Below are 26826 nucleotides of genomic sequence, written 5' to 3'. Positions count from 1 at the left end.
GAAAAATGTTTATTAAAAATGAGAGACATTGGATGGCGATACTTTCAGTTTTGACCAGTATCAGCCTGCTTCCTAATAAGGCAGTGCTCTAATGTTTGGAATTCTTTAAGATTCATTGCATGTCAGCAGTAATATTCATCAGTTGACCTTACGGATTTATTTTCACAGGAGAAGTTATATTACTTGAATTTAATAAATGACTAATTCAATTTGACAGCTGCTACACACTAACATTGAGTGGCCTTTATGGTTATTTTTTAATGAGTAAAAATAAAAAAAAAGGTACTTGTTTCCTAGCACGGCCACAACGATCATGATCGTGGGCATCGTGAGGAAAAATCGTGGGCATTGCGGTCATCGCAAGCACTAAAAAATCGGGTGCGATGGTCGCGACGCGATGCCCGCGATTTCCCCATAGGGAACAATGTTAAATGCCTCAATTTAGCCGCGATGCCCCCGATTTCCCATAGGAAACAATGTTAAATGGGTCAATTTACCCAAATCATCATAGGGAACAATGTTAAATGGGCCATAAACCCCCCAAAACACCCCTAAACAGTGAAGTGTCCCCCCAAAAGTATTTTACGCCACCCCACGATCAACGCGAACCCGAAGCGTGGCGAGCGCAGCGGTACGCGTCCTCCGTCCTTTTCATACCCCCACTATCCACGTCCCGCGGATACCTGTGAAGGTATCCGCGTCCCCTCGCGGGGCTCGCCACGCTTTGGGCTCGGTGGCTCGCTACGCTCGCCACACTATTCTATTCTCAACTCCACGCCGACGTGGATAGAGGGGGTATGAAAAGGTCGGAGGACGCGTACCGCCGCCCCTCGCGGGCTCGCTGCGCTCGCCACGCTTCGGGTTCGCGTTGATCGTGGGGTGGCGTAAAGTACTTTTGGGGGGACATTTCACTGTTCTGGGGTGTTTTTGGGGCTTTCTGGCCCATTTACCATTGTTCCCTATGATGATTTGGTGAAATTGAGGTATTTAACATTGTTCCCTATGAGAAATCGGGGGCATCGCGGGTACATTGAGCCATTTAACATTGTTTCCTATGGGGAAATCGTGGGCATCGTGTCTGGACCATTTAAGCCTTTTTTAGCCGCATACGACGCGACCGACGCGATTTTGACTATTTTCAATGCATTTCAATGGGAAAATCGGGGGCATCGCGTCGGTCGCGTCGTATACCACTAAAAATTACACACGATGCCCGCGATTGTGGCCGTGCTAGGAAACAAGTACCCAAAAAAAATCTACAAATACCAAACGGTCTGTGTGGCAGACATTTCCTGCTCTGAACCACAATATTCACTATTTCTAAAAAAAAAAAAAGGGTCCCTTTCCAATTAAAATTTTGGGCACAAAACCTAAATATCGTAATTTTTTGCCTAGGCAGATTTGGACATTTTAATATATATTAGCCTTAGGGGGGTATTCAATGTCAGGGTCACGGCAGTCGAGCTTGCTCGACCGCCGTGACCCAGTCCCGTTCTCGGTCAGCTTGACGGAGAACACGCAGGCGGGATTCAATGTCCCGCCTGCCGGGGAGCGAAAAGGGGGCGTGGCCGCGAGTTGCGGCCGGGAAGAGGCGAGCTGCAGCCGGCAGCTCGTCACTTGCCGCTGTTCTCGGCAGAACGAGCCCGACAGCTAGTGATGTCGGGCTCATTCTGCCGAGATACCCTGCTCAATGCTGTCAGGGAAGACAGCATTGAATAGGGCCCGGCGGGCATCTCACCGATGGGAGGTGCTCGCCGGAGATTGAATATCCCCCTTAGTGTGTCTCTGCATTGTTTTGTTTATTTTATACTTCAATTGGTTTAAGGCAATAATAAAAATTACAATTGTAGACAAAAATTACCCTCCATATGGAGAGGTGATCTTCACTAAATATTGATCAATAAAGTGTAACAAATATTGAAAACCAATCACATGACCTTTCAACACTAAAGAGAACAACCAAGGAAAATGGTTGTTAATGTTGTTTTTTTGTTTGTTTGTTTGTTTTATATATCTATTTTGATAATGATCCTAAATTGTTTCATCCTGTTAGTGTTATTACAGATGGTTCTTTGTTAATTCATGGCTAAGTGGAGATTTATGGATGTTTATTATTAGTGAAGGAGTTTACTAGCGGAGACCTTCCAATACATATAAATTGTACACAAAGAAAAGAAGACTTGTGTTGGGGTACTGAAAATATAATGGCATGCGATGCGACCGACGCAATTTTACATAGGGCTCAATGTTAAATTAGCTTTCAATGATAAAATCGCGTTGATCGTGACCATAGCATGCCATTATAATGGCATGCGATGCAATCGACGCGAAACGCGATTTTACATAGGTAACAATGGGAAATGGGGCAATGGGTCCAATTTTTGATTGTATATGCACCTTCATGGGTTTTAAGTATGTGAAGTGTCCCCCCATGGTTAACGCCACCCCACTATTGACGCCAACCCGAAGCATGGCGAGCGCAGCGTGCCCGCGAGGGGCGGCGGTACGCTTCCTCCGACATGGCGTGGAGTTGCTGTTATAAAGTGTGGCGAGCGCAGCGAGCTACCGAGCCCGAAGCGTGGCGAGCGGACGCGTATACCTGTGAAGTTATACGCGTCCCCTCGCGGGGCTCGCTGCGCTCGCCACGCTTCGGGCTCGGTGGCTCGCTGTGCTCACCACACTTTTTAAAATCAATTCGGAGGACGCGTACCGCCCCTCGCGGGCTCGCTGCGCTCGCCACACTTCGGGTTGGCATCAATAGTGGGGTGGCGTTAACAATGGGGGGTCATTTCACCCATGAGGGGGGGTATGCAATTAAAATTGGGGTTTCGGGGGCTTTTTACATTGGGACCATTGTAAAATTGGGACTCAGGGACCATTTTACATTGATTCCTATGTAAAAATTGCGTCGATCGCATCGGATGCGATTTGGTTGCATGCGATGCGATCAACGCAATTTTTAAGGTCCCGATGCTTAAGATAAAAACCACTGGCGCCGTGCTAGGAAACAAGTACCATATCTACCATAATGGTTACCTCTCCCCGCATCCACAACACTTGATGGGCATCTCAGACACAGACGCCTTCCCAAAATGTGATAGTCCCAACGCAACCTTCCAACATCTCATGTGGGACTGCCCTACTATTCAGCGTTTCTGGAAACAGGTGCAGGGATTTTCCGTTACATTCTTACTAAATCGTCTCCCACTGACAAGAAAGTGGGCAAACCTGGGCGGTTTCCTCATGAAAACACCAATTCTACGAGAAAGCAAAAAAATTATGCTCATTATATCAGCGGTAGCACGCAAGTGTATCCTACCTCAATGGATCCATAGGGATCCCCCTTCTATCCCTCTGTTTCGAGCCAAGTTATTCCATATATTTCACATGGAGTGGGTAGAGTCATCCCTCCAAAAAGAAGAGCGCACGGAAACTTTTTTCCAAATATGGGAGGGTTTTATCGATTCATTGTCCAATGATCTGAAGACACAAATCCACAAATGCTTCCGTTCCACCCAATTGTACGAGACTCGTGTCCTTACTGGGCCCGACCCGATAGCCTTTTTTACCAAATATAGCCACTGTTTGAGTGGTGGTATGGCTTGGGTCCTGTCCGCCCCCAGTTGACACTTTGGTTGTTTTGACATGTTAAGCTTCTTCACTGTAAAATGTATCCCTATACGAATGCTTTTAAAAAAGAAAAATTCTTTATCTGTTAACAATGTGTAATTTCTAAAAGTTTGCATATAGTTGGAAACTATGTTACAAATATGCTCAATCCTTAATAAAAAATGTTTAAAAATAAAATTTAGTTTGATATAAAGAATATGCTAATGTGACTTTTATCTTAAATAGGACATAAGAAAATAATAAAATAAACACTTATATTGAGACTGTAATATATAGATAATTGACATATTTATTTTGATTTTTGTAGAGCTGTGGCACCGTCGACCAACCCATATCCTACACAAACTGTAAGTTGCCTTAGACTATAAATGTTTATTGTTTGCTTATTTTCTTTTACAGTCATAAAAAGTAGTCTTTAACATCTGATATATATATATATATATATATATATATATATCTATCTCTATAGATAGATATATATATAGATATAGATATATGTATGTATATATATATATATATATATATATATATATATATATATATATATATATATATATATATATATATATATATATATATATATATATATATATATAGAAAGAATTTTGTTTTATCTAGTCCTCGCCAAGTCCTAAAATTTTGAAAAGTTTCATTTCAAATGACCTCTTACAAAATATTTTATTTTTCTTTATTACCCACTACACATTAAAAATGTCAGTTATTTATTTCTGTATGAGTATATCAATGTTTTACATAATTAATGAATTCAGACGTTTTTTGTTGGGGCGGGATCCTTGTTGGTGTACATCCCTCTTAAAGTCCCACCTCAGCATTTCAGTGTTTTTTGAGGCCTTGGCTTTAAATTGGCCACCACAACAGCATTGGTTGTTTCATGATCTGCTGTTTGTTTGTACACTTGCTGATATTCACAGGATCATTATGTTACAAGCAGTCTTTAGTTGATTCACATATGTCCTTAGTTTTCTCCATAAAGTCCTTGTGTAAAGAGATGTTAAGATGGACTGAACACCATTCTTGGTTGATATGAGTTCTTAGAGTGTTTCACTATATTTGTTTCTAAATATGCAGTCCATGATTTCTGTATCCTCGATTAAGAAGATATAGGATATGGTAAATCTTCAGTTTCACCATTTGAAAATAATCCTGATCATAGTAAAATGTTTGGAAATTGCCTTTATAATGCTTTCTATGCTGATCAGCAGGAACAATTGCTTCTGGGGTGACTACATTTATTTCCTCCTTGGCATTGTCTCAACACAAAATAGAATACTTTACATAAGACTTTCTTGAACCTTTCCCTATTGGAACCCAAACCGTTCATGTTCACTATAAAGGGGTGGACTGGGATAGGAAATCTAATGTTAGAGGGCTGTAATGCCATGTGCAGGAGAGGTGCGATAACTATCAGTAGCACCGGAGCCCCACCTATCTGTCATAATAACCATCTTAACTGCTTCTCTGTAAGTACACAATATACATTGTATATCCATGGAATTAACTTTATGCTGCTGATAATGAAATGCATGGGATGGACATATCCATCCTTCTCCTTGTCTCCACACCAATTAAACTATAAAAAATAAATAAAAATAAACATTTTTGAGGATTATATCCAAATAGCTTATGCAATTGGAACAACAAATAGGGGAACTTTTTTTTTAAATAATATTGCTGTAAAAAGCTGCATTGTTAACTATGATATTATATGACTGACCCAGTAGGCATAGGTCCCGCCTTTTTTCGGTGCGTGGCTACGAATCGGTGGAGTCCAGTAGTTTAGTCCAATCCAGTCTCCATATCATCTTGCTTGAGCACAGGTGTGTTTATTAACACAATAGACCTATAGGTGGTAATAATTATCCCAGAGAATACCTTTTGAATACATGCATGGTTATGGTGCATACATTTTAGATGATTTATCCTTGAACTCTCAGATTTTTTGGAGGTGTTTTTTATTTAGATTTTTTTCTTATTCCAAAATGTGAAAAAAATATTTTATGAGTTTTCATATAAAATTTGGCATTTTAGGACTTGGCTAGTACTAAATGATATGCATAGCTTTTACAGAGCCTGCCCTTTATTCTCAGAAGAATGCACGTGTTAGCATTTGCAATATCTGCCTATTTGGTGAATTGGTTAGTTAATTGTAAAACATGCATGCACGTTTTTAAATGTGGTACGCTAGTACAATTTTATTAAAATTGCTAAATTTTATAATTCTAAACGTAGTACATTTAAAATTGTACAATTAATTGAATGGTTTTGATTCTTCACTTTACACAAAATATTACATTATATCAATCACATTGGTGTAAATTACATGTACGAGAATGGGTGAAGCAATATTTCAAATGGAAGATATTTCCAAATGCGGGCATGCAAGTGTTATGTTTTCAAAACTAATCATAATAAATACAAAAATCATGTTTAATTTCTAGAAGTTTTACATGCAGCTGCAAATATCATACTTCTTTCTGGTTATAGGACAACTTTCACATGAAATTACATTAGATTTTTATTACCGTATATACTCGAGTATAAGTCGACCCGAATATAAGCCGAGGCACCTAATTTTACAACAAAAAAACTGTGAAAACCTTATTGACTCAAGTGAGACCCTCACTCGAGTATAAGCCGAGGGGGGCTTTTTCAGCATAAAAAATGTTCTGAAAAAGTAGGCTTATACTCCAGTATATATGGTAATATCCTTTATTTATGAAATGGCACTACAAGGGATCCACAGCACCAAAAGACCACTGCAGGAACTTTATAGCCAAACCAGAAAGAAAATATCTTAGGCTTGGGCCACACATAGCGTTTAAGCTGGATGACAGGGACAGTGTTGAATTTAGCTTCTGGCAAGTATCAGGGTATGCGGTACAACCGCACTCTGTAAACACATACATCCGGATGTCTTCTCCTGTGGCTGTGGGACCGGGACATTTGTGTAGATGGCCACATAGAACTACACGTGTTGACTTCTTCCTGCCAAACATCTTCTAAAATGCTATGTGTGGCACAAGCCTCGGGAGGAGTCAAAATTAGCTTACAGTCTAGTCTTTACAAAATTTTACAATGTTAAACATTCCTGTGTTTATTTTGACCTTGTTCACTGAAAGGTTAGTGTTCACTGATAAAAGGCCATCTCCGTTCTACATTCACAGTTGTCATGTGTTATTTTTTATTTTTATTGCATACTGCGTATCTAAATATACACATGACTTGTTCTGGCTAAAGTCCAAACCCATAGGATATATCTACTTGCTGTACATTTGTTGAAAATGTGCACCTAGGGATAGGATTAAGTTGTTGATTGCTAAAACTATTTTTAGAGCACTCTGATTTATTATTACTGATCACCAGTTAAAAAACATACATGTAAATTTTAAGCAGCCCCATAGGTGTTAAAGGTACTAAAACCTTCTTTAGGTGGGCTGTAGAAATTTTCAGATGATCACACAGACTGTGTTTCTAAGTTGTCCGGTTTAAGGTCTTTTCAGAAGTGAGGTCTTAGTCACAGTAATAGTCTTGTATTCTTACTATTGTTGGCTTCTTATAAAGTGTTAACCATGAATGCTCCTAGATGGCAAAATGTACAACACACATGGTCAGCTCTGCCTATACTGAGGATTATAGGACCTAGAAGTATGGAAGGTGTTGGAAGGAGTTTCTTGTGGACCTGAAAGGAGTATTGAGAGATCACAAAGCCTAAAACAAAGTATTTCAAGGCTTCATGAAATAATTAAAACAACCCGAGATTCCGCCACTCAACAGGACATACTAAGTTATGCACATTTCAGCTTTCCAGACCTATAGTGAATCTTAATTACTACACACACAAAGCAACCTTCTTTGTACCACCTATATAATACTTCATAACGGAACATTTGTGCCACTAAATGAAATTGTAATTACTTATATTTTGGGGAGAGGGTGTATTTACAAGTCAGATATTTGCAGTTGCATTATTTGTATTAGTTCAGATGGCCCATTAATGTTTTAATGGACCATCTGACACCAACACCTGTAGTTACAGGATATGTTGTAGTTCTAAGATCTTCGCTCCTTGCATGTGGTTGGTGTGTGCTTTTTGTTTTTTTGTTTTTATATATAGGAAGCACCTAAAGAAATAATAAAGCCTGTGCCCATTGCAAATCCCACACCTGCTGTACCCAAAGTCAACACTTCAGTCAGTGTGGCCTACAATAAAGCACCTAGACCATTTGGAGCTCCATCTTCTTCCAAGCCTGCTTCAATCCCATCACCATCCTCTGCCTTTACCCCAGCCTCTGCATCCCAGCCATCTGCTTTATCTCTGCTGGCTGTTGTGAACCCACCAACACCTGCTGCACCCAGTTTGCATGCCAGTTATAAACCTGCCACTGATGGCCAAGTGCCAGCTTTGAGTGCCACTAAACCTGCAGTTAATGTCCCACGGCAGCCTGCCAGCTACAGTCCGTCTGCCAATCAGTATGCTTATGAGGTTGCACCAGATAGCGCTGATGTGCAAAGAAGGGGACAGAAGGACCATCTATCGGACAGGCCTCAAAATGGGTAAGTGGAGCTTGCATGCAGTTTTCTGCTGTTTATGTGGCATTTTACTTTTTTTCAGAATTTTTTTCATCAAAACTGGAAACTACTGACAAAACTTATAGTATACCTGTCTTGTAAACTGCACAGAATGAATTGAAATGCTTGAATGGCTCTCAAGGCGTGTTTATGTACATTTATATTTCACATGATGAAAAGCCTGTGATTTCAAATTAAATTAATAACTAGTTGTAAACAATGTCCAATGGGTTTTTTTTGTAGATGGATTTCTCTACTCATTTTTTTTTTATTTTTATAAATAATGTGGTGTTTGGCTTTGCTTATTCTAGTTATATGTGTGCTGTCACATGATCATTTAGAGTCCCTTTACAACTTGCAAGCATGGAAAAGTGTTAGTGCAAATCACATAAGGGTAATGGAGTAAAGGCAGAAACAATGGGTTTCTGGTAAAGATGCTCAAATGCTGGTAACAGACTATTAGAAGAACTAAAATACTAGTATATTAACTTTGTTTCTGTACAGAAAAAAAATGTCCATTATTGATTTTATATCCCATGACTTTCATAGAGTTAAACTTTAATCCTGTCAGTTTTAGACCAACATAAAAAACTGGAATCCAGCTGGTTTCTAATATCCTTGTGGTAAAGTAATTGACACAGGCTCTGTAGTAAGACACATAATATACGCTGACATTGTTGGCAACTAGTTAAAATAGAAATAGGTGTGAGATTCCCTGTGTTGGAGCAATTGTTGAAGTGGAAATGTAACATTATACTGTAGTTTGCAAATTACAGCAATTAGTCTTCTCTGGACAGTGTATTTGTGTAATTTTGGTGGCTGGCATGAGAAACAAACTGCGTTGTTAAAATTGTATGATTAAAAAAAAAACAAAGCTTTTTTGAAGCGGAACAGGAATTGGCCTAGTTTTAAGATGTGTAGAATCGTCTGACATAAGTGCACAGTGCAGGTAGGGTCATCTTTTAAATAATTGAACTTCCTGGGCAAAGCACTGCACTAGGGACCCTACCCATCCATTCATAACAAAATTTAGAAGAAAAAAACACTTAAACTATTACTGCGGTTCCTCCATCTCTCCCCATGCTTCCATGCAGTGAATGGATGTCCGTTCCAGCTATCCACCATTCAGCTTGCTGACAGTTAATCACTTTCTGGTTGCTGGTTGTGAAGCTGGTATAGAATGCTGCCTCACTATGGGGGATATTTTGGTTCACTCTTTCTGACAAATTCGTTCTTAGATGGACAAAACCATGTGCACTGCAGGTGGGGCAGATGTAAAATGTGCAGAGAGAATTAGATTTGGGTGAGTTATTTTGTTTCTGTGCAGGGAAAATGCTGACTGCTTTATTTTTACACTGCAATATAGATCTCACTTTGAAATCTAATTCTCTCTGCACAAGTAACATCTGCCCCACCTGCAGTGCACATGGTTTTGTCCATCTAAGAAGGAATTTGTCAGAAAGAGTGAACCAAAATAACCCCCAATATTTCATTGTGTGCATTTCACAATTTGCAGCATTCTCCAACAGCCTCCCAAGAAGCTCCATTGTCACCCGCCTGCCTCGTTTGAATCATGGAGCACTTTGCAGGTTAGCCATCACTGATCTATAGTATCTCAATATATTTAGTTTAAGTTACATAAGCAAAAGAATGGTGACATAGCTAAAAGTCCTGAATTGAATTATTAAGAGAGAGCCTTTAACCAGTGTTGTACTGGGGCATGAAGGGCCCACTGGTGAAATGCACTAATAGAGCCCAGGTTAGGGGTATGTTCAGGGGGTATGGCCACCCGTTAGAAAGTACTAGAAAAATATATTTAGTAAATACTTCTAGTGCATGCATGATCATATATATTATTTCTAGAAAGTGATCCACTTTTTTTCCCTTCATACTTAATCCTTAAAATGGTACCTCATTTATCGATTTTGGTTAAGTTCTCTGCTTCTGACAATTGCACATTGTATTGTTTGGCCCTAGAGTTCTTTTTCCTGGATGCATCGATACGGCACGGCTAATGGAGCCTACACACGTAGCAATTTAGGGGCATTTTCTAAACAATCTCACTAGATAGCTTAGAACATGCCCCTAAATTGCTACGTGTGTATAGGGGCCATAGATATGTGTGCACCCGTTGGTCGACATCACCCGGCGATTAATATTCAGAATGCTGAGTATTAATCGATCAGGGCCAGTGTTCTCACGGGACACATTGCTGTGTGCTGAGCGATCTTGTTGTGTGATCTAGCATTGCTTGGAATGCTTCAGCATCTCCCTGTGTGTGGGCTCCTTAAGATGAGTTTTCGGCTACTCAAAATGGCTACAAATGAACCGGTTCTTCTTTCATCCTACTACCACCACCAACCTCGCTTTAACCCCTTCCCGACATTTGACGTACATTTACGTCATGGACGGGATGTACTTCCCGACGCATGGCATAAATGTACGTCATGGCTTTAAACTGTCACCGCGTCTATAGACGCGGTGACAGTTTGGAGATGTCTGCTGTCCCTGACAGCAGACATGTCCCAGCATGTCCAGGGGGGGCGGCGATGCCTCCCCCCCGTCGGCGATCGCTGTGATTGGCTGTTCAAATGTGAACAGCCAATTACAGCGTTTTCTGTGTACCGGCGAATAACGTTCGCCGGTGACACAGGGATCGGTGGTGATTGGTGCTGTAAAGTACAGCACCAATCACCACGGGGTGTAAGGGTGACACTGGTGTCACCCCACCTCACCCCACCCGCCCCCAAAGGCCGTGATTGGTCCGTCGGACCGACGGACCAATCACAGCCATGGAGGGTGATTTAAACTAACGGTGACTGCACTGCAGACGCCATTCCGGTCTGGAATTGCGTGCAGTGCGGTCACCGTGCCTATCTGCCGTGATATACTGACCTGATCCTTGCAAATACTTACCTGATCACTGCTTGTAGCGTGCTGGATGCTTCCTGGATCTTGTGACTTCTTGTGACTTCCTGTGTTGTGCTGCTGCAGTGTGATAGAGTTATAGATAGAGAGAGATAGTGACAGAGAGTGCTATATTTTGTGTCTGCTGCCCCCCCCCCCCCTGTTGTGCTGATCAGTATATCTGTGCTGATCAGCAACTTTTTGGGGGTGCTGGTTTTTTTTTTTATATATATACAGCTGTGCTGCGTGTGCAACTGACTGCTGCCCCCCCTTTTGTGCTGATCAGTATAAATTAACTGATCAGCAACTTTTTGGGGGTGCAGAGTTTTTTTTATATATATACCTGTCAGTGCTGCTGCTGCAGTGTCATAGAGTGATAGATAGTGAGAGATAGAGAGATAGTGACAGAGAGTGATAGAGAGTGCTATATTTTGTGTCTGCTGCCCCCCCTTTTGTGCTGATCAGTATATCTGTGCTGATCAGCAACTTTTTGGGGGTGCAGAGTTTTTTTTTTATATATATACCTGTCAGTGCTGCTGCTGCAGTGTCATAGAGTGATAGATAGTGAGATAGAGAGAGATAGTGACAGAGAGTGATAGAGAGTGCTATATTTTGTGTCTGCTGCCCCCCCTTTTGTGCTGATCAGTATATCTGTGCTGATCAGCAACTTTTTGGGGGTGCAGGTTTTTTTTTTTATATATACCTGTCAGTTGCTGCCAGTTGCACTGTCAGTTGCACCAAAGGTTGTGCACCTGCTGCCCCTCACTGGTAATCAGTGTCGCATCAGTGATCACCTTTTTTTTTTTTTTTGAGGGTGCTGTGGGGTCTTTTTTTAATTTTTTTTTTACACACACTGTGATTTTGTGGGTGTCCTGTGGCCACTGTGCGCTGATCAGTGACGTACATCACTGATCAGCTTTTTCGGCACAGGGTTGATCTATTTTTTTTTTTTTTTTTTTTTTGATCAAATTCCTGTTGCCTTTGAGCGCTGTTCAGTGACGGACGTTACTGACCAACATCTGTGCTCAATTTTTGGCGCAGGACCTTTTTTTTTTTTTTTTTTTTTGCACTACATACACACTACACACTACATACCCCCCCGGGTTGAAATAAAGTTTGTACCCCCATTGATCATTTCAGTGCCAAATTTGCAGAGATGTACATCCCAGATAAATTCATTTGCATAGACGAGTCCCTTATACATTTTAAAGGAAGGGTTAAATTCCGCCAGTACCTTCCCAATAAAAGGGCAAGGTATGGCATAAAAATGTATAAGCTGTGTGAAAGCACCTCAGGGTACACCCACAGGTTTAGGGTATATGAAGGGAAGGATTCAAGAATTGAACCGCCAGAATGCCCCCCCTCCCTCGTAGGTGTTAGTGGAAAAATTGTCTGGGATTTAGTGCACCCCTTCCTGGATAAAGGTTATCACCTCTATGTGGATAACTTTTACACTAGCATCCCCTTGTTTAAGGCCCTTGGTTCAAGAGGTACAGCAGCTTGCGGTACTGTGCGCAAGAACCAAAGAGGCCTCCCAAAAACGCACATTGCCCAAGTAATGAGAAGGGGTGAAAGCAGGGCACAATCCACCGAAAATATGTTGTTGGTCAAATATAAGGACAAGAGGGATGTCCTTATACTGACAACAATTCACGGAGACAGTACCACCTCCGTCCCTGTACGAGGTACCAGTACCCACACCTCAAAACCTAATTGTATCCTGGATTACAATAAGTACATGGGCGAAGTGGATCTTTCAGATCAGGTACTGAAGCCGTACAGTGCCCTGCGGAAAACAAAAATCTGGTACAAGAAGCTGGCCGTGTATATCATCCAGATGGCACTGTATAACGCTTACGTGCTATTCCGTTCTACCAGCCAGAGGGGGACATTTATGCACTTTCAAGAGGAAGTCATAAAGGGCCTAATATTTGGGAGCCAGCAGGCAGAGGGCCCCAGTACTTCTAGTACTGGCCCCCGTATTGTACCAGGGCAGCATTTTCCTGATGAAATCCCCTCCACTGGAAAAAAGGGCAGGACACAAAAAAGGTACAAAGTTTGCTATAAAAAGGGAATAAGAAAGCAAACTATTTTCCAGTGTGACACTTGCCCCGACAAACCCGGCCTATGTATAAAGGAGTGTTTTAAAATATACCACACATCTATGGATTATTAGGTTCATCATTTCACCGTGCTTCGGGGGTCTTGCTAATGCCACATAGCACCCACCATTCATTCCACCAGAATCTGAGCCGCAAAATCCAAAAATCACTCCTTCCCTTCTGAGTCCTGCCATGCACCCAACTGGTATTTTTTGGTCACATGTGAGGCATTGCCGTACTCGGGAGAAATTGGGGCACAGATTTTGGGGTGCTTTTTCTCCTTCATACCTTATGAAAATGAAAAATTTTGAGCCAGAACTGCATTTTTGTGTACAAAAATTTAATTTTTCATTTGCACAGCCCAGTTGTATCAAAATTGGCGAAACCCCTGGGGGTTTGAAATGTACACTATACCCCTAGATGAATTCCCTGAGGGGTGTAGTTTGCAAAATGGGGTCACTTGTGGGGGGCTTCCACTGTATTGGTGCTTTGGGGGTCTTGCTAATGCGACATAGCACCCACCAAAATTCCACCAGAATCTGAGCTGCAAAATACAAAAATCACTCCTTCCCTTCTGAGTCCTGCCATGCACCCAAATGGTATTTTTTGGTCACATATGAGGCATTGCCGTACTCGGGAGAAATTGGGGCACAGATTTTGGGGTGCTTTTTCTCCTTCATTCCTTGTGAAAATGAAAAATTTTGAGCCAGAACTGCATTTTTGTGTAAAAAATTTAATTTTTCATTTTCACTGCCCAGTTGTACCACAATTGGTGAAACCCCGGGGGGTTTGAAATGTACATTATACCCCTAGATGAATTCCCTGAGGGGTGTAGTTTGCAAAATGGGGTCACTTGTGGGGGTCTTCCACTGTATTGGTGCTTCAGGGGTCTTGCTAATGCGACATAGCACCCACCAAAATTTCACCAGAATCTGAGCTGCAAAATACAAAAATCACTCCTTCCCTTCTGAGTCCTGCCATGCACCCAAATGGTATTTTTTGGTCACATGTGAGGCATTGCCATACTCGGGAGAAATTGGTGCACAGATTTTGGGGTGCTTTTTCTCCTTCATACCTTATGAAAATGAAAAATTTTGAGCCAGAACTGCATTTTTGTGTAAAAAAATGTAATTTTTCATTTGCACAGCCCAGTTGTATCAAAATTGGTGAAACCCCTGGGGGTTTGAAATGTACACTATACCCCTAGATGAATTCCCTGAGGGGTGTAGTTTGCAAAATGGGGTCACTTGTGGGGGGCTTCCACTGTATTGGTGCTTTGGGGGTCTTGCTAATGCGACATAGCACCCACCAAAATTCCACCAGAATCTGAGCTGCAAAATACAAAAATCACTCCTTCCCTTCTGAGTCCTGCCATGCACCCAAATGGTATTTTTTGGTCACATGTGAGGCATTGCCGTACTCGGGAGAAATTGGGGCACAGATTTTGAGGTGCTTTTTCTCCTTCATTCCTTGTGAAAATGAAAAATTTTGAGCCAGAACTGCATTTTTGTGTAAAAAATTTTATTTTTCATTTTCACTGCCCAGTTGTACCACAATTGGTGAAACCCCTGGGGGTTTGAAATGTACATTATACCCCTAGATGAATTCCCTGAGGGGTGTAGTTTGCAAAATGGGGTCACTTGTGGGGGGGTTCCTAACTTTTAGCATCTTATGGTGCCTAGAAACCTACATGGTGCCTAAAAAATAATCTCATAAAAATGAGGCTCCAAAATCAAGTAGGTGCTCCTTCTATTATGAAGCCTGTGGTTTGGTCAACGTGCACACTAGGGCCACATATAGGATATTTATGAAAACAAAAGAATTGGGGGAATCAATTTTTAGTCACATTTCTCTAGTAAAATGTACTGTGTTCCTTAGAAAAATGTATTAAAATTGAAAATCTGCAAAAAAAATGAAATTTTGAAATTTCACCTACACTTTGTTTTAATTCCTGTGAAACACCTAAAGGGTTAACAAACTTCCAAAATGCTGTTTTGAATACTGTGAGGGGTGCAGTTTTTGAAATGGCATCATTTATGGGGGTGTCTCACATACAAGTCCCTCAAAGTCACATCAGAACTGAACTGGTCCCTAAAAAAATCAGTGTTTGAAATTTTCTTGAAAATTTGAGAATTTGCTATTCATATTGTAAGCCTCCTAGTGTCCAAAAAAATTAAAAGGAAGTTGAAATAATGATGGAAACATAAAGTAGACATATGGTCTATGTTAGTTATTAACTATTTTGAATGGTATGATTATTTGTCTCACAAGCAGAAAATTTAACATTTTGCAAATTGCTAAATTTTCCATTTTTTTACGACATTTTGGTATTTTTCACAAAAAAACACAGACTGTATCGACGAAAATTTACCACTAACTTGAAGTACAATGTGTCACGAGAAAACAATCTCAAAATCACTGGGATAAGTAAAAGCAAAAAAAGTTATCCCCACTTAAGTGATACATGTCAGATTTGAAAAAAAGGGCTCTGTCAGGAAGGCAAAAACAGGCTGCGGCGGGAAGGGGTTAAAATTCATTGTATTTTATTTGCAAAATTTCACACGGGCCACCTAGTAAGAACTAGATCAGTGTTTCTCAAACTCTGTACTTAGGACCCCACACAGTTCACGTTTTCCAGGTGCACTCATTACTCACCCAACAGGTGCACTCATTACTCACTGACACATTTTAAAAGATCCACAGGTAGAGCTAAGTATTTCACTTGATTCTATGAGGAGACTCGCAAAACATGCACTGTGTGGGGACCTGAGGACCGACTTTTAAACCTGTGTACTAGATTAATAACCTCAATGCACTGTAGAGAATACAGTATAAGGTAACTTATGTATAATGTATGGTTCAAATGCAGTCTGGAACTTGATCCCTAGTGTACAAGGTGGGGTCCCAGGCAGTGGTTTACTGCCTGTATCATTATGGGTACTACATATGTCAGTGCAGCTAATTCTGCCACTTTTAACTTTAATTTGATTAACTGTGACACGATTTCTTAAGCTGTTATAAACATGAATGTTCTCAAAACTAGTAGCTAACCTTAACTGCTGATATTGCAGATTATAAATTAATAAAAAAATAACATGGTATAATTTATATAAATTTCTCAATGTATTTAAATAAAACTTCTTAAACTATAAATACAGTGTTTCTCCTTTTTTTTATCACAGCAACCTAGAATGCCAGATTTTTTCACAACACCCCTAGGATAAAGGTTTTTTTTTATTAATAGATTTGGAATAAATAAAAAATAAGTAAATTGTGCCTTCCCCTCTTATCCTTGTGGTGTACAGTTTTGCTTGTGATTGTCCACATGTTTTATGATGGCCAGTCACTAGCACTGATTTTGCCTATCACTTTGATTATAAATGTTTGGTAACATTTTGGATGACCAAACCCCGGCACTCCTGCAAAAGCCTTGTGCCACCCCAGGGTGCCATGAACCCAGTTTTGGAACCACTGTCTTAAGTTGTTAAACTCCAGATGTGGACAATGGAAATAAATTATATGTGGTTCTCTACCCCCCAACAATTCGGAAAGCATTTCCAAATCGGGCAAACATCACATTACAACTTTCTTGCATATCCTGGCATCATCAACAAACTCTGAATAATATTCAGGTTCTAATTGCGATATAGACTTAGAATATTACATCTGAACATGAGTTTTGAAAGTTTTGTTAATTACCTTTTTTGTTTGTTTGTTTGTTTAGTTATGATTAATTTGTATACCATCATATCACTGATGTGAAAGGTCTTCACAAAATGAAATCATGCCCACAGTGATTGAGATCTGCAGTACTCATTGAGGACTTATGCAGTAGCAGTAGAAAATTGCAGTCCCGTGAAACCTTGGTCAATGTTTACACTGTCTTCTGTACCATTATCAACTCTTGGCCTAAATTAATTACATCACCTTCTACTGAGTTTGATGATCCCTGTTTTCCAGTGCGTGCATGTGATGTTAATCTTAAAGCAGGGAAACTAGCATAAGCGCGAGTAGAAGAGAAATTGGCACACATTACAAGAGATAAATATAGAGAACACAACTTGGATATTAGAAGCACTAGGACTGACCTGGCTTCTTAAGAAATTAGTCTGATAAAGACTTTAAGTAATCCCATACTTGGGCTGTGTATCGCTATCTGATTTACATTTTTAATGCTTAATATTGCTAATTATTTTACTGTACCACTAAGGGATGTTATTAGATACAGTGGCAGTATACACATAGCCACGGCTGGCGCCTCCACTAGGCAGGTTTAGGCATTTGCCTAGGGCGCCGGCCACTGGAGGGCGGTAGTGAGCTGCAAGCCAGCAGCAGGAAAGCTACCGCAGCAGCAGCAGAGGAGAGCCAGAGGAAGGAAGCTGCATCTGCCAAGTACTTACTCACAGCTATTCGGTGAGTGATTCGCTGCCTGGCAGCATTGCACCCCACCCCCAGCAGTGCGGAAGGCCCCCCCCCTACCGGAGGAGCTCCGGGGCGCCCCTCCCGCCTGGTCTAGAACTGATTTATTACACCACTCTGTGCTTGTTTATTCCATGGTTGTGTTCATAAGTCTCACACACTTAACAACTGTAGACATGAACGAGAACATCTACTGCCATGAATTTATTGGCTGCAGAAAATACTCATACAGAGCAATGTGTGTACATATAGATTTGCCACCTGACAACCCCAAAAAAAGTCTGAAGTTCCTAATCCTATCCCTGGTGAAGTATTTAGCTCACCTGGATTTAATAGTAACTGGTAACATGGATTTAATAGTAACTGGGTTTATTTAAAAAAGGAATAATAAAAATGTTTGTTGATTTTTGGTACCTTTTTTTAAATGTATTTTACCTTGTATGGCACCATATGTTTTCCTTATTAGAGTGTTTAACTCCCCCCCCCCCCCCCCCCCCCCCCCCATAGAATCCTTAACATGCCTTGAATAGTATGCTTACTAAATTTGGTATTTGTGAATAACATACACAGTTGTGTTCACATACTATACATCTAGACTCCTTTCGCGTTAACAAGCCCTCATATTTGCGCATTGCTGTGACATAACTCAGTGTCTTTTTGTGCAAATTTTTTACGTAAAAATTAGTTTTTTGTGCAAAACACTGCAGTGAAAAACACTGATAATGTAGCTTTTTGTATGCAGATACAGCCGCAGTCATACATCAAACATAGGCATGTTGCATATCATTTAAATCAACATGAGCTTTTTGCGGAAAAAGTTCCACAAAGTTGCTTGGCGCTCCCAAGTCATGTGGTGCTTATACTTTGGAGGTTATTCTGGTTGACATGCAGAGCTGCGAAGTTTGCCAGGATAGATAGATGAAATATATATGCAGCTCGAAAACACTGCCACCTGTTAGCAGCAAGTGAAATTACATCTAATAGCTTTCGAAGCATTAGTTTAGAGGAGGCTTACTAGTGTGTGTATAGATTGGTGTTTGTGTGTTTTTTTATGCCAGATCGTCTTTAGTTCAGCTGTCTAAAAGAGGCAATAAAAGTAGCGCTTGGCTGCTCTGGCAAGATCTTCACTGCTATATAGGTGTCTGTGTGACTGCAATAAAAATATTGTTCTCGCCGCTCCTGAATAAGCAGGTTCCACATGTGGGATCAAATTTGTTTCACCGATTTTCAGTTTTGTTCAACTGTTTTAACTCCATCTGTTCCCATACATTTCTAATTTCTTTTGGTAACCACCCAATGTTAACAAAAACTTCTCCAAATAATTTGAAACTCCATTTTCCCATAAAATCTAAATCCATTAATTTTTAGCCTGTGCAGCCAATTGTTTATTAATTCCCTGGAATTCCAGGGAATATAAATGCATAACCCTTTCTGAGCAATAGATGAAGGCTTATGTTGGTACATTCTGTACAGAACATAGGGGAGGCCATTCACATGAATCCTTTATTTCATCACACTGTCTTCTTCCTGTTATCTATACAAGCTTACATGCTGTAACCTAAATGGGGAAGTCTGCCTCTGGTAGTACATGGTAATCAATAAAAAGTGATTATAAAGTACTAAAGGTACTATTTTGGAAAAGAAAAAAGGGTACTCTTTACTTAGCACGGCGCCCATCGCAGGCATTGAATGCACTAAAAAATCGGGTGCGACGCGATGCCCGCGATTTCCCATAGGGAACAATGTTAAATGTCTCAATTGACCCAATTTTCCTGTTCAATGCCTCAATTGACCCGATTTTTCCATAGGAAACAATGTTAAATGGCCCACAGAGGCCAAATAGGCACCATGAAGTGTGAAATGGCCCCCACATTTGTTAACGCCACCCCACGATCAACGTGAACCCGAAGCGTGGCGAGCGCAGCGAGCCCGCGTCCTACGACCTTTTCATACCCCCACTATCCACGTCGGCGTGGAGTTGAGAATAGAATAGTGTGGCGAGCCACCGAGCCCGAAGCGTGGCGAGGGGACGCAGGTACCTGTGAAGCCCGCGAAGGGACGCGTTTACCTGTGAAGGTATCCGCGTCCCCTCGCGGGGCTCGCCACGCTTCGGGCTCGCTGCGCTCGCCACACTATTCTATTCTCAGCTCCACGCCGACGTGGATAGTGGGGGTATGAAAAGGTCGTAGGACGCGTACCGCCGCCCCTCGCGGGCTCGCTGCGCTTGCCACGCTTCGGGTTGACGTTGATCGTGGGGTGGCGTTACCAATTGTGGGGGCCATTTCACACTTCAGGGTGGCTATTTGGCCTCTGTGGACCATTTAACATTGTTTCCTATGGAAAAATCGGGTCAACTGAGGCATTGAACAGGAAAATTGGGTCAATTGAGACATTTAACATTGTTCCCTATGGGAAATCGCGGGCATCGCGTCGGTCGCGTCGCACCCGATTTTTAGTGCATTCAATGCCCGCGATGCCCGCGATTTTTTTACCTGCGATGCCCACGATCAAAATGGTGGGCGCTGTGCTAGGTAAAGAGTACCGAAAAAAGTACACCTGCCAAAGTAGGAATTCTCGCTGATCATCCAGAAAGACAAATGGTTGAGTAAAGCTTTACACTCTTTCATGGAAAAGTCAACCCTTTTCAGTGTCCTTCTAAGGTTGCTGTCTGTCAAAGTTTAGGTCAGGTGATAGTTATTTTTAAAGCTGGTTTAAAGGTATAAATTGTCCACATACATATAGCCTCTTTGCGTGTTAATAGCCCATCTAGCCGTGACACTCTGTAGCACTAAGCGTCTTTGTATGCAACTTTTGAGCATAGGCTGCACAAGCATTTGCAGATTAAAATATGTGGCATGTTTATATGCTGTGTGTGTGACTTTAGATGTGAAATGCTATGACCCAGAGTTTTCCCAGGATTGATCATGTTTTTGCACAGATGCTAGACCAGGGATGGGGAGCTACAGCTGTTGAACTACACATCCCAGCACGCCTTGCAACAGTTTTGCTATTTGGCCATGCTAAAACTGTTGTAGGCCATGCTGGGATATGTAGTTCAACAACAGGTGGGAGCCAAAGGTTCCTCATGCCTGTGCTAGACACTACCAAGTCACACAGAGCTAACACGATATGTAGCATATTGAGGATGTATATGGACACCTCAGTATAAAGGCAATCATTAAGGTGTCCATACACTACTGCAAGAATTCACAGCAGTATATGTAATCCAATCCCCCTTGAGCTGCCCAGGAACTTCCATTCTCATATTATCTACAACAGAGGGAGGTACCCCTGATAAAGTCTTGTATAAGACAAAACCCATTTGGTATATGAATTCACAACAGTGCACAATTGTCAGTCACCCACCCGGAAGGGTGGTATGTGAATTAAATCTTGTTAAAGTACAGTATATTGCTGTAAAAAAAATAAAATGTTCTTAAAGTATTGTAGAACTTACTTTGTTTTAATAATAAATTGTGATTTTTATTGTGAAACAGAAGGTTGACGGGTGTATATTGTACAGACATTCTTAAACAAGGGCATACAGGGGCCTACAGATAAAGCGATTCTAGATCGCTCTGATCGCTCAGCACACAGCACTGCACAGCGATGTGTCAGGGCCAGTGTTCTCTGATGCGATTTAATAGCAACCGCGCAGGTTATTAATCAGCGGGAGATACCAATGCGTGGGGCCCCACATCTACATCGCGATGGCCCCTACACATGCAGCAATGTAGGGGAGTTTTCTAAGTGATTTAGTTAAATTAACGAAAATCGCTCCAAAAATGCTTGACTACGTGTGTAGGCCCAATAATAACACCCTAATAAGATTTAAAAACATTAAGAAACAACAAAGCAGAATTTATCAGAGCAATTCCAATACCCCACAATATATTGTACTTTTTTGTCCTACTAACAGGGGACCGTTTTGGAGGCGCTGGTCATCTGGTAACAATGGTGCTCCAGCAGGCTATTTGCTTGACTATACAAATATAAACTATATATTAGCAAGCCTACTCAAAGCAAATGCTTCGAAAGCTAGATATAGTTTCATATATGTATGCGTATATGTGTGTGTTTGTGTGTGTGTATATATAGTGTATGTATTTCTGCACAATGACCTTTATGTCTAGATTTTCAAGGAAAAACCATACTTTATTTTAGTAATTGTTAACTTTTAGAAGGATTTAGAGTACACAGATGCTGTTTCTGTCCCGCCTATACATGCCTCTTGCATTACAAATAGAGGAAGCCAAGTGAATATAAGTGCGTTTTGGATGTCAGCTGCACACAGTTCAGACATTCTGACCCCTGCTTCACAGTTGGATGTTAATTTCTGAAAGCCAGTTGGAATCTGAACTTCCTGGCTCTTGACGATTTTGTTATACAGAGCAGTCCAACATCTTTATAGTCAATCCATATTGCACTAGCAATTCTAAGCCCCTTCCACCTCCCTTACTGATTTTTAAAGCTTATGTTTTAATAAAACATAGTCTACAGACATGTACTTGAGGGGTTTGTGTGTAAGTGTTATTTTCTTTTCTTTGCAAGTGTATATGAAATTCTTCTACAGAAGGTTAAACTCTACATATCTTGCTGGCTATGCCAAAGTGAATATTTAAGGGGCGTTGTATTAAACCTTGCAGAGAGAATATGGAGAAGTTGCCCAGATCAACCAATCAGCTTCTGTCATTTATTGACAGTTCTTTGAAATGACAGTTCCCTGATTGGTTACTTTGGGCAATGACTTCATTTTGTCTCTGTAAGGCTTCATACATCGCTGTGTTAGGGAGTTTCCAATTTTGCTCCAATTATGGATCACCGCCTGAGTGTCAATAACAGCATTTGAAACCATTCTGCCCTGTGAACTTTTGCTTTAGACCTACTATAACTTCTTTCTTTTTTTCATACAGGGAGCACCAGTGACAAAGTTAGTATACATTTATAAAGCCTTGTGAACTGGTGTGAGAACTGCATGTTTGAAGCATGTTCTTGAGCTTTTGGAAGTTTTAAGTAGTGGACACTAGCATAATGCTTTTGGCTCATGTAATCCATTTGCAATGTTGCTGTGGGAGCTGTTAGAAGAGTTAGAAAAAACACAGAGAAGTGTTATAATGTATTGCATGTTTGGGTATTTCTTCTGCGTTTATGTAGGTGAATGCTTTGCTTTTTCTGGTCTAAAAACATAATGTTGTGCAAGGTTTAGCAAATACATTTATAGCTGCATAGCCCGTTCTCACCGTACCTCAAGCCCGGTTAATTGCCGAGTTGGTGAAGCGTTGAGGTTCTGTGTAAAAGCACCAAAGATTAATCCAGAAATTTGACTGAGGTTTTAATCATTACTGTAAAAATTGTAATAATGTGAGAAAAAGGATGATCTATTTGGTTTTATTTTGTTTGGTTTCTAGTGCAGTGTCTTTGAAGTGGTTATGTATAATTTGTAGTGCATGTGTTGTGATGTATCTGTAGTTTTCTTTGTTTCCGAACAGTAGGTCATATTAAGATTTGGGAATTTATGTAGGGAGTGAATTTCGCACTAAACTCTCCATTCTTCAAAACTTGCACACGTAATAGGTTGTGGGAACATGCAACCAGGGCCAGACTGGGACCAGAAATAGGCCCTGGCATTTTGATCACACAGGCCCACCTGCAGTAGGCGGAAACCTTGCGCAGTGAAGCTGCGCACCGGAAAGGGGCATGGCCGCATGGAAAGGAGGCGTAGCATCACAAAAAAGAGGAATTACCCTGCCCATTACACATTATGGAACACACCATAATGCTCATTACACAAAATGCTGCCCACTGTGATGCCCATTACACAATATGCTATATATTAAAAATAAACAGCGCCAATTCATTTTTGTCCAGTTACGATTTATATAATAAACCACTGGAGAAGACCGTAACTAACATAGATGACTAAATAGCAGCTGGAAGATGTTCTGCAGCAGCAGTATGCACAAAAGTATTTGACCATCTACTAACCAAGCAAAATAATAATAAGAAAATGTCAAATAGTAATTACAATGCTGTTGTATACATGTATAGAACTATCACCCTTGCTGCCAGCCAGAGTATACCTACTGCAGTGCTGCCAGCCACCTTATATATTAGTACCCCTGCACTCATACCTCTCTCCCACCTGGCAGACAAGGGGTTAATGTCTAGCAGCCTCCCTATGGGGCACCCACCCCAGGCCCAGCTCTCTGCCCTCCTATCCTCCTAGGAGGTCGCCCTACCTGCACCTCTGTGTGATGTGTCAATGGTGGTGCTGGGCAAAGGTGCCCACACCCAGGGCGGGGAACTGCGGGCCGGCATCCAGCAGCATCTCCGGGGCGTGCCACTCCTGCAGGTGTGCGGCGTGTCAGGAGATAGGGCTGCCGCTGCTTACATACAGGGGGTCTGGCGGGGGAGGTGGGGGGATAATACGTATAAGAGCTCCGGCTGCGGGAAGCAGGACGTGCGGCTACTGATGGGGGTGGTGCGTCCTCAGCGTCCTCTCCTCTTCATTCCTGGTCATCTGTGTGCTCTGCTCTTGGTGACTTGCAGCCGATGGGATGCAGCTAAATCTGGCTGCACAAAATCGGCCCACAAGGGATTGCCACTACTGGAATGCCCTAAACTGTCAAGCATAAGTTTTCACATGTAAAACCTACAATTCACACAATGTAATGGTAATAGCAAACATGCACAGAATTAGTTGGGTGGGTGGGTGGGGGACAACAAGGTAAATTCAGGCTTCTTCTTCCCCCCCCTGCAGACTGTGTTGGGCGCCTTCCTGCAAACTATCGCCGGGGGCTGCAGTGTTGTGAAATTTTTAAACACTGCAACCAGCTCTGAATCAGGCAGAACTCTCTGTAAGTTGATGCAAGTTTGTACTGGCAATTCTACTTTTACCCTATTCATTTAAAATTTAATTCCACATAAAACTAGTATACGTTTTTAAATTAGTCATAACATCTATTGTTCTTATCTAGCATGAAGTAGAGTATCTTTGGTTCCCACAATCCCAAACAATGTTCAAGACTATATCGGCAACTAAGCTATAATTGCTTCATTTATTAGTAAGTTGAAATAAATACTTTTGCTTGCATGTGAGGATTTGGCACCATCTGCTGGCTGAATGTTATGTAACATGACCATTCTTAATTATTTTGTTTATTTTGTACTTTGTTGAATAGGTTATATGTAGATATATTTTACAATATTGTAGATTAACTTTATATAGAGTATACAAATTAGAGTTACCATACAATGTTTCCACTTACATTGTAGTTACATACCAGTTGCTAACAAACAGAGGAAGTTGTGATTGTTTGATATACTTTTTCTGTAGACATGGGCCCGATTCAGCGTTGATTTCAAAAGCAAAATCTTTTTCTAATGAGCAAAACCATGCTGCAGTGCTGGTGGGGCAAATGTAACATGTGCAGAGAGAGTTTAGGCCCATACACTCTGGGAGATTTTCATTTCAAAAGTCTTTGCCAAAATCTCTGATAGATATATCTGTCGCCAAAGTAGTGCGTACACACTGAGTATTTTCCCAAGGAGTGAGAGATTTTCAGGGGGAGAAAGACTTTGCTGAAAAGCCTTCATCTATTTACATAATCGGCTAGTTTTGATTTCCAAGGGTGGGAGCAGGGGCCATTTTATTCAATTCCTTTCTGTTCTTGGTGCCTGATTCAGAACTGATTGCTGGGCTGCGTATATTCAGAGATCACTTCCCCCACCTCTCCCTCCCCCATATGTCACAGCCAGGGTGGATGCTAGGGTGTTCGGCAACCCCTTTCAAGCTTAAAATTTATGGCATATCCATGAAAAGAATAACGTGGGCCACATAATACCACCCTAATTCAAATTATGTCCTACAGTGCAAAACAACCCAACGCATAATTAAAATGGAACAGTTGTCATGGCTTTGTGGGACAGGGGATTATGCACACCATAATGCCCATTACACATTATGCCACACACTGTAATGTATATTACACAATGCAACACACAGTAATGCCCATTACATATAATGCCACATAAGTGCTGCTTACCTACATGCTCATTGCTAGGGTTTTCTTGCTCAATGCCAGGGGTTACATGCATGGTGCCAGGGGTAACATGCACAGTGCCAGGGGGAAGTTACTGTGTGAATTGTACTATGCGGTAAAGGAGACAGCCGGATAGAGCAGTGGAAAACCACGGCCCGGCTATTTAAAACGAGGTTCCGGCTCGTGAGCCAATTGGAGCTCATGGCCCAGCAGCCAATCAGGCAGCGGTGGCTCCTGATTGGTTTCCGGGCCTCGAGCTCCTATTGGCTCGCGAGTTGCAAGCCGGCGCAGATGGATGGACCTGCTCTGAGTTTCCCAACCCTGTGCCCGGCTGTCTCCTTTAGTGATGCAGACAGGGACAGACAGCGGGGCAACATGAGCGGACAGACAGAATCGTTCTGCCTCCAAAATGGAACTGACAGAATGGAGTTCTGCCCCATTCCACCCCACTTTAACCCCTGGTGGGCAGTGGTGCCAATAATATATACATTGCTAGCTTTTGCCAGCAATGTATATATAACTGGCTAATAAATAAGGTAAATAGTCATTAGTGCCCAGTGGTGCCAGTAATAAATACATTGCTGGCCTGTGCCAGCAATGTATATATTACTGGGTAATAATTAATCCTCATTAGGCGACTTTCAGCTGAAAACCAATGTGTATGGGCCTTTAGATATGGGGGAGTTATTTTCTGTGCAGGGTAAATACTGGCTGCTTTATTTTTGCAATTTAGATTTGTTTGGACACACCTTACCCAAATCTAACTCTCTCTGCACGTGTTACATTTGCCCCACCTGCACTGCAGTATGATTTTGATCATTAGAGAACAATTTTGCAATTAATGCTGAATCAGGACCTGTGTTTCAATGATTCAATGAACAGTAGCTTAAAAGGGGTGTATGCATACATATAACATCGTAACATTCATATCTTGGAAAGTACTTTACCTGAAACATGCATATTTGTCAACATTACATTTAGCTGATGAATGGAAAGATTCTTTTTCTCTCACCCATTTTCTACATCAGCCACATTTCAGAATGGTGTAAGACAGTGGTTCCCAAACTGTGTGCCTAGGCACCCTGGGATGCCTCAGGACACTTGTGGGGGTGCCTTGGGTTGGTGGACCAGGATCA

The 26826-nt window shown here is 41.4% G+C and overlaps 1 protein-coding gene across 9 annotated transcripts in view; it reads left to right on the top strand.

The window, feature by feature from the left end:
- The window catches only part of PDLIM5 (PDZ and LIM domain 5), a 190068-nt gene that overhangs the window by 88910 nt on the left and 74332 nt on the right, over positions 1–26826 (top strand). For 7 of the 9 annotated variants that reach the window (XM_083179088.1, XM_083179087.1, XM_083179092.1 and 4 more), the window contains 2 exons: positions 3938–3977; positions 7766–8205. In XM_083179088.1, the coding sequence (XP_083035214.1) occupies positions 3938–3977; positions 7766–8205 (480 nt within the window). The remainder of the gene's footprint in view (positions 1–3937; positions 3978–7765; positions 8206–26826) is intronic. The other 2 variants (XM_083179095.1, XM_083179096.1) reach the window with 1 other exon arrangement.

Source organism: Crinia signifera, chromosome 1, assembly GCF_055691185.1.
Source record: "Crinia signifera chromosome 1, ASM5569118v1, whole genome shotgun sequence".
NCBI classification, from domain to species: domain Eukaryota; kingdom Metazoa; phylum Chordata; class Amphibia; order Anura; family Myobatrachidae; genus Crinia; species Crinia signifera.
Note: the sequence above shows the minus strand (reverse complement) of the source record. Positions and strands in the feature narration are given on the sequence as shown.